Source organism: Rosa chinensis, chromosome 6 (assembly GCF_002994745.2).
Source record: "Rosa chinensis cultivar Old Blush chromosome 6, RchiOBHm-V2, whole genome shotgun sequence".
NCBI classification, from domain to species: Eukaryota; Viridiplantae; Streptophyta; class Magnoliopsida; order Rosales; family Rosaceae; genus Rosa; species Rosa chinensis.
In genome coordinates this window covers 34779290-34792885 of record NC_037093.1, presented here as the reverse complement: position 1 = coordinate 34792885, position 13596 = coordinate 34779290, and the positions used below count along the sequence as shown (strand labels likewise).

The 13596-nt window shown below is 37.6% G+C and overlaps 1 protein-coding gene across 4 annotated transcripts; it reads left to right on the top strand.

The window, feature by feature from the left end:
- The first annotated feature begins 8982 nt into the window (after nucleotides 1–8982).
- On the top strand, nucleotides 8983–12523 carry LOC112172810 (elongation factor G-1, mitochondrial). 4 transcript variants are annotated; one of them, XM_040507562.1, is made up of 4 exons: nucleotides 8987–9133; nucleotides 9214–9380; nucleotides 11368–11617; nucleotides 12198–12523. In XM_040507562.1, exons 2-4 carry the CDS (start codon nucleotides 9370–9372, stop codon nucleotides 12390–12392), a joined length of 456 nt encoding a protein of 151 aa, XP_040363496.1. In that variant the 5' UTR covers nucleotides 8987–9133; nucleotides 9214–9369; the 3' UTR covers nucleotides 12393–12523. The 4 variants fall into 4 exon arrangements, 3 of the variants coding, with proteins under 3 accessions (XP_040363495.1, XP_024166065.1, XP_040363496.1); XM_040507561.1 differs by having other exon boundaries at nucleotides 8983–9380; XM_024310297.2 differs by lacking the exon at nucleotides 12198–12523 and adding an exon at nucleotides 11810–12137 and having other exon boundaries at nucleotides 8984–9380.
- The last annotated feature ends 1073 nt before the right edge of the window (nucleotides 12524–13596 follow it).

The window sequence follows — 13596 nt, the reverse complement described above, 5'->3', positions numbered from 1 at the left end:
CTGATAGCCACCAAAGCCATCAAAACCCAAAAACCCGAAAACCAGAACCAAGAGAGAAAGAGAGAGGAGAGAGAGAGAGATGGAGCTCTATGCTCCGTTCTTTTTTCTTTTTTTTAATTAGTTAGTAGTAAGAGACTATTCTGCCCTTGATAAAAATTTTACACAGGACCCACGTTCTTGCCATGTCAGCAGACTAACAGAGCTGTTCGAGATTTTGGACGGAAGTATCATGTTGATATCAAAATAGGTCTTTGGGTATCACATTGATACTTTTGAGAGTTCGAGTATCAAATTGACCTTGGCAGTATAGTTTGAGGACGGTGACTAAATTTTTCTCCAAATTTTATGTACCCGTGGGTAATATCCATACCCATCCGTTTCTATATGGGTATTTTATGAAATACCCGCACCCTCCCAAACTTCATAAATGGGTACTCATACCCATAAAAAAAATGGGAAAATTCTCATACACCCCAAATCTAGTAATCTACTTCTCAGACACCCCACTCACACAAAACTTTTCACTTTTTCTCCCTACTTTTCAAAACCACTCATTATTCATCCCACTAATACCCACTCTATCATCATTTTCTTTTCTATTACATCCTTATTATTTTTTTATAAAGCGTGGTGGGCCCATCTTGAATTTATTTGTCTAGGTTATAATTGCAGCTATAATTCATCCTCTATATTCAAAGGTAAGCAGTTAAATTTTACTATTCATAATTCCAATCGTTGACAGACTTGAGTTAAATGTTATCTGTAAAAGTACAAGCAAAGAATTAAAGAAAGAAAAAGAAAAGTTAAGAAAGTTGAAAGACTTTTGAGAAAATCTTAACAGAGAAACTCTCGATTACTGGGATATCATCTTTAGGATTCAAACAAGAATCTATAAAGTTGAGCAAGATATTGAAAATATCTTATATATACTTAAAGAGGAACAAAAACCTCTTGATTATTTGAGCATTGGTTAAATCCACAAATCACTGGTATCAAAGTTTGTAAAATAGCTCAAAAGGGGAATCCTCAATGGGGACAATGTCTGATTTATTATTAGAGAAGTTGAATTCTCTACTGAAATCCTCTGATGAGAAACATCAGATCTTGCTGAAAGAATTATCTAGATGTCAAGATTATCTAGAAAAACTACCTGCTATAATTTACCAATTAGAAAAATTGGAAAACAAAATAGATTATATCAAGGAACTTCCAAAAAAGGAAGAAGAAAAGCTAACAAGTGTTAGTAGAAAAATCAATGAACAGCAAAAAACGCTGGATTCTATGAAAAATATACTGAATGACAAGAAAGTGCGTACAGTAAAAACAAAGAAAGCTAATGGATTTAAACCATTCGAAAAACCAGATAAGAATCTTGTTCCTAACATGATTTTTCTGGAACCATCTACTAGTCATACTAGTATTCGGTATGAAAACCCGAAAGATACAAGAGATGTCAAAATGATGAGCATTTTCGAGAAAAAGAAAGGAGTACAACTCCTAAATGCTGAAGAATTCGAATACAACGAAATCGAACATGAGGTAAAAAACTCCTCAATTCCAAAGTTAGATTTCAAACAAATCTACAAAAGGGGAACGTTTGATCTGATGGATAGCCATCATTTCAAATTACTGGAATTTGCAACCCCCTCTACAACAGGAGAAACAGATCTACTGATGATCACTCCTGCAGAAGTTGCTCGAGCAAGAACGAAAAATTATCAATTTATGCATATTGGAGCAGTCCAAGTAGGTATAAAACTTCTTGCCCGAGAAGGTATAAACTGTTCAGTTCTATATGTCTTATAAGACAATAGACTAACAGATTTTCAAGCTAGTCTGTTGGGAACCCTTGAAGCATCTTTATGCAATCAAGTGGCTTATTTCAACTACTTTCCAAATTTCTCAACTAGCTTGAAAGATGCAGCTCACTGTCTAAGACTGAGAGTCAAGACAGATGACATATCAATGAAACAAGATATGCAAAAACTGGCTATAGTATACAGAATATACTATAAATTGATGAGCACCACGGTAGAACCTAAAACCAGGATATCAAATATTTCAGGTCTTACTACTGGTTTCCTCACTAGACAGAAGAACCATTCACAACAGATCCACAAGGTTACTTGGAATGAAGTAACTTTCCCTATTGAATGGAAATTGTCTGGTCCGAAAAAACCAGCAGAAAATGCCAAAACGGCAATATTTGAAAGCAGAAAGACTGGAGATATCAGTATAAAATTTGACGATCACAGAAAAAGTGACGTCTGTCCTGAAAATGTCAGGATAAACAACAATTTTCTGAGAAGAAGCTATAGCACTAGAGAAACTAGTGTTAGTGGTACTAAATACTCTGAAGAACCATCAGAGTCCATCACTGAAGAAGAGTTAGAAGCTGATCTAAACAGACCAGTAAATATGCTTAGAGCACAAAAGCTCTATGATCTCTATGATGAAGCAGCATCCTGAGAAAATCCTGAACGATTAGAAAAACTAATCAAAGAAATGAAAATTTTCAAACCTGGAAAGGAAAGAAAACTCCTTCCCTATCAGGATATTGAAATGGAAGAAGGAGAAACTTCCAAAACAGTTATCACAAGAGAAAAGGGAAAAGTAAAACTCCCTTTACAGAAAGCCCCTACGGGCAAAAATGGAGAAAGAAATTCTCAGAGATTTGTCCCAGAGGACAATATACCCAGAATACCAATTTCTACTCATGGTATCTGGCTGAATTTAGACAAAGCTCTAGACAATAGAAAAACTCTTGAGCAATGGGTTGATAGCATGATGATGGCCTCTGCTCTAATCCTTGGAAAATTTGAAGCACCAGACCTTCAGGTGTATTATGAAACTACTCTCACTGGAGTAGCAAAAAAGTATTACTTCTCTTTTAAAGAGACTGCCAGAGGAAGAGACTGGCTCGAAGAAATTAAAAATTCAAAATCTCCGTATGATTTTGCAGTACCCCTGTATGATCAATTCTGTGGAGATCTCTCAAATTTAAGTGAGAAGGCTAAAGAAATGGCCAAATCAAATATCTATGCTCTCAAAATCTGTGACATGAGATATTTTGAAGAATATTTGAATGAATTTCAAGAATATTATTGTACAATTGGTGAACTAGAAAATACTAATCTAGTCAACCTGTTGCATAGGAAACTCCTTGAACTATGGAGAACAGCTGTGAGAGAAAGCATAGCTGAAAAACCAATTGAAAGATTTTCAGTTGGAGGAATTGCTGACAGAATTAGACAATTACTAAAAGAGCAATGCAAAGCCAATCTTAGAGCTAAGATGGCCAAGAAACAACTCAAAGGAGTTGAAAATTTCTGTTATGGAATACTGGATATGCCAACCAACTGGGGATGTCATGAATCTAAGTTCCACAGGAAAAGAAAAGAAAAATATTACTCGAAAAAATTCAAAACGAGTAATAAGAAAAAAGATTGGAAATTCAAGAAAAGTTCCAATTACAAAAAACAACAGGATGAAGATCCTAAAAAGAAATTCTTCAAGAAAAAGAAGAATAACCGAGTCAATCCTCAGAATACTCAACCAGGCAAGAAAGCTTGCAGATGCTGGTTATGTAAAGCTGAAGGGCACTATGCCAATGAATGCCCGAAAAAGGGTAAAAGATCTACTAAATCTCTATTTGAAGAGTATGAGCATATAGTAGAAATAGCAAACATGAAGGGCTACAAAATAGCCTATTCTGATGATGAAGATGATGACAGGTCAGTTTACTCTGCCTGGTCTGAAAAAGAAGAATCATCTGATTCTGAAATAGATTCTGAAGTAGAGTACTTGGAATCTAGACAGATGAATGTTCTACATGTCAAAAACTGAGAAGAAAGTAAGACAGAGGCAATAAGGTCTTCTTATCAGGTGAACCCTGGTACATTAGTTTGTGACTACTGCTTATGTAACTAAAAGAATGGACTTCCTATATTCTGTGAAAGGTCAAAAAAGACTGATCACAAAGAATGCTTCATAGCTGAAGCAAGAAGAAAAACCAAGAATGGCCTTGTCAGCCAATTGGTAGAACAAGAATATAAAAAATATTTCTTTGAGAAAAAAAGAGAAAGAATTTGAAACTCAGTTCCAAGAAATTATGGAACCGTCAATGTCTTCTTCAAAAATAGAAGAAGAAAAAATCGAGGAAGAAAAACTCGATACAACCATCGAACTGGTTGAAATACCAGAAAATGTTCCAAAAGAATGTAAACCATTAATACCTCAGGAACAAGCTCAGAAAAATGAGCTTCAACAATCGAAAATCGTCTCTACAAGTAGATACAGCAACTACATAGAGATCAGACTCAAGTGGATAATGGATCAGGATTTACAGTTGCAAAGAGATTTGCAATTCCAGAAAAACTCTGGAAAGAAGATAAGAAAAGAATAGCTACTGGTGTCCAATTTGATGGCAGTCACCCAACCATGAACAAAGTAGCCAAAAATGTTCACATCACCATTGGTGAAGGAACATTTATTATCAACACTCTTTGGCAATCAGAATGCCAAGGATCTGATTCCTTGTTGGGAAATGATTTTATTCTCCAACAGAGATTCATCCAAGATGAAGAAGCGATAGGCTTCAGAAAAGGAGAACGGGTGTTTTGGGCAGACCGGCTTACTCATGCCAAAAGTGTAGTAGGTCCAAACTTTACTACACAATATCAGAGATCGCAACAGAATAGTGGTGATCTTACCCCCTACAAACCCAAATTTGAAACCATCCTCCAAATTAAACAACAAGAAGAACTACTTGTTGAAGAATCATCTGAATTCTCTTCTGAAGAAGAAGAAGAAACAACTAGTGCAGATGAAGAAGCTAGTTTCATCCATGAGCATAACCTCAAGCACTTTCAGAATAAGCTTGAGTCTCAAAAAATTCACACTCTTGAGAAAATCAAGAAACTACTTAAGCAAAATATCGATGTAGACCCTCAGAAGTTTTGGGAAAAAGTCCCAATGGTCTGTGAATTACTATTACATGATATGAACGTTATCTGTCATGTCAAAGCCATTCCTCAGTATAAAGGGGAAGACCAAAAAGAATTCAGAAAAGATATTGAAGATCTCCTGAATAAGAGATTAATTCAACCATCCTCTAGCCCTCATCATGCTCCAGCATTCTACGTGAGAAATCATGCAGAAAACCTCAGAGGAAAAGCCAGAATGGCGATTGACTACAGAGATGTCAACAAGAAAACTGTCAAAGACAGTTATCAAATTGCTCAAGTAAGAGTATTGATCAACCAGCTCAGAGGAGCTAAAGTCTTTAAAAAATTCGATGCAAAGTCGGGTTTTTGGCAGATCAAAATGCATCCTGAGAGTGTTCCTCTCACTGCGTTCGGAACACCACAAGGTCATTACGAATGGTTAGTAATTTCTTTTGGTCTAAAACAAGCCCCCTCAATCTTCCAAAGAAAGATGGACAACATCTTCAAGCATGTGGCTGAATTCGGCGTCGTCTATATTGATGACATCCTTGTCTTCTCCAAAAATAGAGAAGAACACATGAAACACCTCCACGAGGTTGTAAAGCTGATAGTTCAGCATAGAATTATCCTAGGAGAAAAGAAAATCTTCTTTATCCTCGATGAAGTTGATTTCCTAGGAATAAACATCAAGAATGGAGTAATAAAACTCCAACCTCATATCCTTGAGAAAATCTGGAAGTTCCCAGATAGAATTCTTGATGCTAAGAGTCTAGAGAGATTCTTAGGAGTCATAAACTATGGGAGAGATTTCATTCCCAAAATCTCAGGACTAACAGCAATGTTATCTCTTAAAACAAGTTCCAAGAGAAAATGGAACTTCACTGTAGATGATGAAAAAATTGTGAAGCAAATAAAAACTCTCTGCAAAAATCTCCCTCCTCTACAACAACCAAAAGAAAATGATGAAATTATCCTCCAAACAGATGTGAGTGATAACTACTGGACCGGTGTTGTTCTGGCAAAAACGCCTGGAACTAACATTGAAAAGATCTGTAAAATTTATAGTGGCAAGTTCAACCCTGCAGAACTAAATTATCCCACAGGGGAAAAAGAAATTCTGGCTGTCAAGAAAACAATTTTGAACTCTCTAGCTTTTCTTGGAAAACCCTTTACTGTCCGCACCGATTGTGCTAGAGTAAAGAATTTCAAAAATTTTAAACTTGATAAAGCTGCTGATAGAGAAAGATTAGCAAACTGGCAATTATTTCTTAACCAATATGATTATAATGTTGAATTAATTGTAGGAAACAAGAACTATCTTCCCGACGCCTTAACCAGAGAACTAGCAATGTTCAGCCGAAAAGATGACGACGAAGGTAGCAATCCCAGAAGCAAAAGAACTGGAAAAGAACATGAAACTACTGAGGATCCTAAAGAAAAAAATCCTCAAAAGGTTTCTGCTAAGTGCAAAAGGACTAGCCACAACTGATCAATCTCAGGGAAAAGGATTGGCTAGCCAGTCTCAAACGGCAGACGGTAAAGGCTCATCAAGACCGTTGACGGCTGTTGCTTTGCCAAAAAGCAAACCAACTCCAACTGGAGTTATAAATGTTTTTAATTATGAATTAAGAACCTTTGCTCATCCTGTGTTCAGAACTGGCAGGAGGCCAGCTTACCACTAGAAGGCAATCCTGGATAATCTCTTATTTGCCTTTCAAGAAAGAAACAGTGGTATTATGTTCCTAGCTTTGTTTGCATTAGCTGAAAAACTCCATGAAAATGCTAGGCCACAGCATGAAGAAATTCATATACAGTAGAGTGCTGTCAGAAGTGAAAAAATTCACTACCTTGAAGATTCAGAAAGTGCTAGAGTTCCTATCATAGCACTAAAAGAATCAGATTGGTTTGACTTCCATAACCTAATTGGAAGCCATAATTCTGAAAACTGTATTCCTCCAACCCTCTTCATTGTTGCAGGACCTTATGTTGGAAGATATGGTGTTAATGTTCAGAGTGAACATCCTCAAGAACACAAGCTTTGGCTTGTTGAAAATGGTTTCGTCCATAATCTATGGACCAAAACAAATGATGATCTCAAAGGCCTACCCCATATCATCATCAACACAGTCAAAAATGTCAGAAAGAATGACGGTACTCTTAGACTGAAGTTCAGATCTACTCCACCAGAATGGATTCAAAGAACAAACGGTGAAGTTGAATACATTTCTCCTTATCATTATGTGAGAATTATTCAAAAAAGATATCTTCAGCCTGCTTGTGTTGGATACATTGGCCAGTCAAATTCAAGCATTCTATGGATGAAGGCCATGTCTCTCGAACACATCAAGAAGATCATCCAAGAAGATACAAGAAATACTTTCCTGGCAGCAGGAAAAAAAACAATTATCACTGCTTATGATCATCCTGAAGCAATCAGCAGTGATATTTTCATATCTCTCACAAGAAAAGAGATAGACTCGACACGGGCATGCTTACAGTGGGTTGAAAAGCTTGAAAATGACAACCACTATAAGATGTATGTAGATACAGATGTCGAAGATAATGCAACTACTACCAGAATGGCTAGGATGAATGACAACTCCTTTATCCTTGGCCACAACTCAGAAACAGACGAGAACATGTGAAGCAGCAAGTGTAGAAAGCACCGAAGAGCAATTTTGGACTTTTTCCAAAATCTGCTTTTGCTTTTCAAAAAGAAAGCAGGTGAAAAACATTTCACCAAAAGGAATCTGCTTTTCGCCAACCGACCTCCATCATCAGGAGCACTCATGAAAGCAGATAATCACGGAGTTGTTCTGTACATTTTTATGTTTTGAAATTCAGTTTGAGTTCTGCTCCCTATATAAGAAGCTTTAGCTTCAGTTGTAAGGCATTCGAAAATTTCCATATCAGTTCTAGATCAGAAAATTGGGAAGAATCATATTCTCTCAAGAAGTAAGAAAGTCATAGTAGCAGAGTGCTCTTTCCTTCCTGTCTAGTGTGAAGTAGTGTGCTTTCATTACAAGTAAGTAACTGTAATCATTCTTATGGATAGCTAAACAGCTTTTTAGCTGTTTACCTGAGAATGAGGCTCTGACTTTTAGTCTATAATTATGTTTGAATAAATAATTTCAGATTGCTCATCCACCTTGTCATTTTATTTTAGTTTGATGTTTAAAAATGTTTATATCTGTTTCTGCCTCTATTCCTGTACTATTTTTAGGCATGAACTTTCTGTTTCTTAGAAAAAATTGAGTCAGCTTAAGATAGAAACAAGCAGCAGTGATTCAAGTAACCGCTAGGCAGGGAGCCGTTAGGTGAAAAAAATTGGGCATGTTGAAGGCTAGTTTTGTTTTTTTTCAAGAGTTTGAACATGTTTTCCTAAGAAAAAGCAAAGGTTAAACCCAAAAGTCAGCATAGGACATATTATGCACTAGTTTAGAAAAGACTACCCCTATAGGTCTTTTCCTCTAAGATTTGTGTAAATGGACACATACAAACTTGTTGGTGCAAGTGGGCAAAATACATGTGATTTCTGAGTAAACAGGAATTAACCCTAAAAAAATACCTGAAAGGAACAAATACCCACAGGTACCCATACCTATGGGTTAAAATGCCTTCCCTACTTGAGGGTAGTCGCACCAACTCTGATCCCTATTTAAAAAAAAATAAAAATGTGTGAGAAATGGAGGTTGTATAAGTAATAGTGTAATACCACCAAATTCTAATGAAGATGATAATTATAACCACCTAAACAGATACAAAATTGAGCTTCATTATATACAACAGTACAGTTTGATTTCATGATGCTTCATTGTCGTGGATCAGATGAAGCTGTATGGATGTATAATTGTGGTTGTGCTTGATCAAAGTGGTCCAAGTCAAGTGTGACTTGGTCTATGTATTGCGAAATGAAGCTAATATCGGGATTGTCTATTGTGCAGCGAGAATACTGTTCATCACATGGGCTGCACGTGATGTCTTGATTGTTTCCCAGTCAGTGCCACAACCTTTAGTAGCCGGTCGGGTCACACGTGAGAGCAAACAGAACATGTGCTTGCTTTAGAGAGTCCTCAACTGACCCCTTTGGGGGTGTGCGTGGACGAGAGCCAGATGGCTGCTTATCGCAAGCCCTTGCCTCGTCGGAGATTTACCTCTCGGATCTCCAATACGGCGTGCCGTTTCAGGTTCGTCATACCGCTCTGGTCTTCTATTCTATCGATTATGAGTGATGCCGATTGCTGAGGAGCACGAACGATGTGATTAGGGCTTCGTATATCGAGAGAATTCTCTACTACACCGGAAAGATCCACGAGATTCATGAGGTCAGAGGCCGAGATGGCGTCGCTGCCAAAATGGATTCCATGGATTTTTTTGGTTTGGGGGGGAGAAAGGAATTACCATTCAGTTTACTGCACTTGGAATGCTTATCAGGTAAAATCATAATTTCATCATTTATTTTACTTCATTTGCACATCAATATGTGAGTTTGGAAGTTCCCTTTTAGGTAGTGGTGTTGGTTTGGTTGGATTGTTAAAGTTTTGAACTTGTTGATAATGATGAGGTGATCAATTATCAAATTTCTATATCCCTTGATTAATTTTAACTAGTGGTCCAAGAAATTCAGCTTTGAATAGTAAGAAATGCACGAATGAAGTTCGGGTTTTGAGCTTAGGATATGCAAAATGATGGAATGACAAAGTTTCAGCTATACTTGGAATGTTTAAGAGGTTTTTCTTTATATTAAAAAACTTATGGAAATGGACTTGGATATTGTTTTGTTGCTAATTGTATTCTCAATTGAAACCTGGAGCACCAGAAGGAGGGAAGAACTAGTTAGGCTGTTACATTACATTAATTTAGGAGAAATAATATTAATGAAGTTGGAACCAGAGATATGTTGGTGTAGTGCTGTAACGACCTGGAATTTTAAGTACATATGCAAGTGCTAATATTTTCTTTACGAGCTTATGTGTATGTGTGTATTCAAGCAGTCTATCACCTATTACATATAGACTTGCAGGAAACTAGTTTTACTTAATGAATGGGTTTAAGAATTTTTGGACAAGATCTTATAAACCCAATCAATGAATCTGTTAAAGTACTAATCATAGCTTGAAATATTTAAAGCACAAAGTGGAAATGAGACATTTTCGACTATGTCAAATGTTATAATGTAACAGCTGCAAATTGATATTTACATGCCTTGGTAATTAAGCACATGCATCTTTCTGCTCAAGCATGTAGCAATCTCTTGTTAGAGATAAGTTGAGCTGAATTACATCCAATATGTGTGTATATACAACAAAGGTCATGAAGTTATATAGGGATAAGAACTTTCATACCTATCTCTACAATACTTACTGATGAAGGTTTCTATTAAGAGATAGGATTGTACAATCAAGTATATCTATTGAATGCTTGGTGATCAAGTCATAAAGTGATAGGGATTAGAAACTTGGCTTTTTGAAGGTGGGTGTCCTGAGTAATTCTTAGGTTGATGTTAGGTTCGAATTCTTACTTTGTTTTGACAACAGTGATGAACAAACCTCTATGCATCTTTTGCACATCCATAGAAGTGATAGAACTGATCAGGAACCTTAAAGTTAGTAGGAACTGAGAAAACATTTAATTGGGCAATTTCTGTACCATGATCATTTAGTTAAATTTGAGCAACCATATCCTTTGATCTAGTCCTTCATTTTAGAAACCATTTGCATGTGTTGAAAGCTTATACTTTACACTTAATATGTTTATAGTTTCGTACAGTTTCATTTAAGATTTAGTGGTTAATTTTGAGGCTAAAAACAGAGGTCTGCATTCTGTAGTTTTTGACCCAGTTGTCTTTTTACTAAAAACTGTACATGTCAGCTGGGTATTTGAAGTTGGTGTCTTCATGAAAGTTTCAGTACACATCGTAAAGATCATTTCAGAATTGAAATCTCATGAAAAGGAGTTTTCTAGAGTAAGTTATGATTTTTCGAAGTTGAGGGTCTGCATCAGGAAATTCTTCAATTGTCACTATGTTCTGTTTGTTTCATTTGATTTCAATAGTTTCCTTTATTCAAACTTGTTCACAGACTGAAGGTAGACATTCCTAACTTTCCAACAAAATTTATGACACCATTTTCAGACTTTACTTCAGATAGTTATGTCATTGTGAAATTGGCTAGCCATATCTGTTTTCTGTCACAACAAATCTGTAAGGCATTTTGGTTAGTTATTTAGCACTTCAAATAAAATCCAAATGGCCTGAGATTTTAGGTACTATTTTCTTAAGACATAAGCTCTATAGTGAAGTTCCAGAATGAAAGGGAAAAGATGTTGTTGCAGTCCTTTCATATCATTAGAATCTCTGATGTTGTTGCAGTCCTTTCATATCATTAGAATCTCTTATAAAACTGGAACTTCGCTATTGCAGATTAACATTATTGAAACCCCTGATCACGTTGATTTCACCATTGAGGTCGAGAGAGCTTTGCGTGTTCTTGATGGAGCCATCCTTGTCATTTGTAGCGTTGGTGGTGTACAGATTAGTCAGTGTTGGTGGTGTACAGATCAGTCAGTCAATTACTATTGATAGGCAAATGAAAAAATATGAGGTTCCAAGAATTGCATTTACAAACAAACTTGATCGAATAGGAGCAGATCAATGTAAAGTTCTGAATCAGGTGCCTTATGTCAATCTGTTCATAGCATATTTCCAAATACCTTATGTATGATTTTAATTTGGTGTTTGCTTTGAGGTACTTTCTGTTTCAATGACATTATATTTCTAGTCACCAAGTCGTGCATATTTTTCTGGAATAACTCGCAGCATACTATTTTTGGAATGTATTTCATGTATTATTGGTATGACTCAGAGGAACTACATGCCGAATGGGAAGTTCATGGTTCCTGAATAGCAATTGCACTGCGGAAGGAAATTTCATGCGACTGAACAGCAATTGCAAACCAAGTTGTAATATATTGGGCCTGAACAGCAGGGCAGAATGACAGCTTAAGAATCTCATGTTATTACAATACCAATTGACTTGCAGATGAGATATATGTAGCTTACCTTTGAGATCAAAATATTGTTAGTCATGTTCGATTTGAATGGTATTAGTAGTAGTTTATTAAAAAATGTTGGACACGACAATATTCATGTAAGGTATTGAATGTACCTTATTGAAAATCTTAAGGTGGTGTTTGTTACATGGGATTGGACATCCTTATCTAGTCTAATCCCAGTTATCCCATGTTTGGTAGCAAGGAGGACTATTTGTAATGAGACTCCACATTCCCAACAACAACCCCAACACCTTCTACACCAAACCCACCAAAAACCATGGGATTGTGCAAGCCTCCTTCTACTCTTCGCAGAGGAGCTCTATGGTGGCCAAGGCTATCTCCGAGTCGCATTTCTCGAAGTCGGTGATAGTGTTGATCAGCGTCTCCGGCTGACATGGCTTTCTCACGCATCTGCTTCACCAGGCATAACGCGAACAAGGCTTTGATTCAGATTTTGAAAGCCCGGGGATGAGCGATTGGGTTTCGGAGAATTTCAATCACGCCCCGGCTAGGAGGTTCTCGATCAACGCAGCCGAGTTGACTCGGACTTCCATCGAATTGTGGAAGAGGAGCTGGGCCAGGAAGCCGACCGGTTTGGGTCCAAGTCCGACGCCACCGCGACGCTGTCAGACTTCGCGAGGGGGAAAGTTACCAGAAGCGCGAGCGCCTCGCTGTTTAGCTCTGGTCGGGTTGGCAGGTTGTTTCGGCGGCGGAATTCTCTCTATGCCGAAAGAGCGGTTGGCGACGCACCACTCCTGGATCAGTCGGCGGAGAGTATGGTTGGGGATGAGGGTGAAGTCGGCGAGTTGGGTTCGGGTGACTGGGTAGGTGGTGTTATTGGTGGCAACCCAGGACTCGATGCTGGGTCCACAGCGGCTACTTGGAGTTGGAGGCCATTGTTCGGGTACACCATGCTGGTCTGCTCCTTAGTCCCTCTCAGCACCAAACATGAGTCAGGTACTAATCTTGCTTAAGCCAAGTTATGGTAGTCCTGGACTCCTATAGAAAGTAAGGTTGGGCATCACAGTCCTATGAAACAAACACAAGAGTTTATTGCAGACATGGGCCCTATCTTTTCATCTTTTTTTATGGGCCAATTACATATAAGGCCATTTTTTAATGTTCTTTTAGCAATAGGGGCCACCAACTATTTTTTTTCCCCTCATAAGGCCACTAGATTAAAAAGGATGTTAAATTTTAGATATAAAAACCAACATATTTATATAAATGCCACTAGAGTAAAAAGTCAACAATCTTTCTCTCTCTCCTCTCCAACGAGGTCTCCTGCGGGTCTCTGGTCGACCTCCGGCCAACTTCGACGAGGTCTCCGACCGACCTCCGACCAACTTCCTGCGAACTACGACGACAATAAAAGCTACTGTTACCAGCAACAAAAGCTACTGTGGTCAGATTTCCGGCAAACTCCGGCGACCACAAAAGCTACTATCACTAACACCAAAAGCTACTGTGGCTAGTAACAAAAGCTACTCTGATAAGATTTCCGACAACATCCGGCGAGGTCACAAAAGCTACTATCACTAGCAATAAAAGCTACTGTCACTAGCAACAAAAGCTACGCTGGTGAGATTTTCGGTAA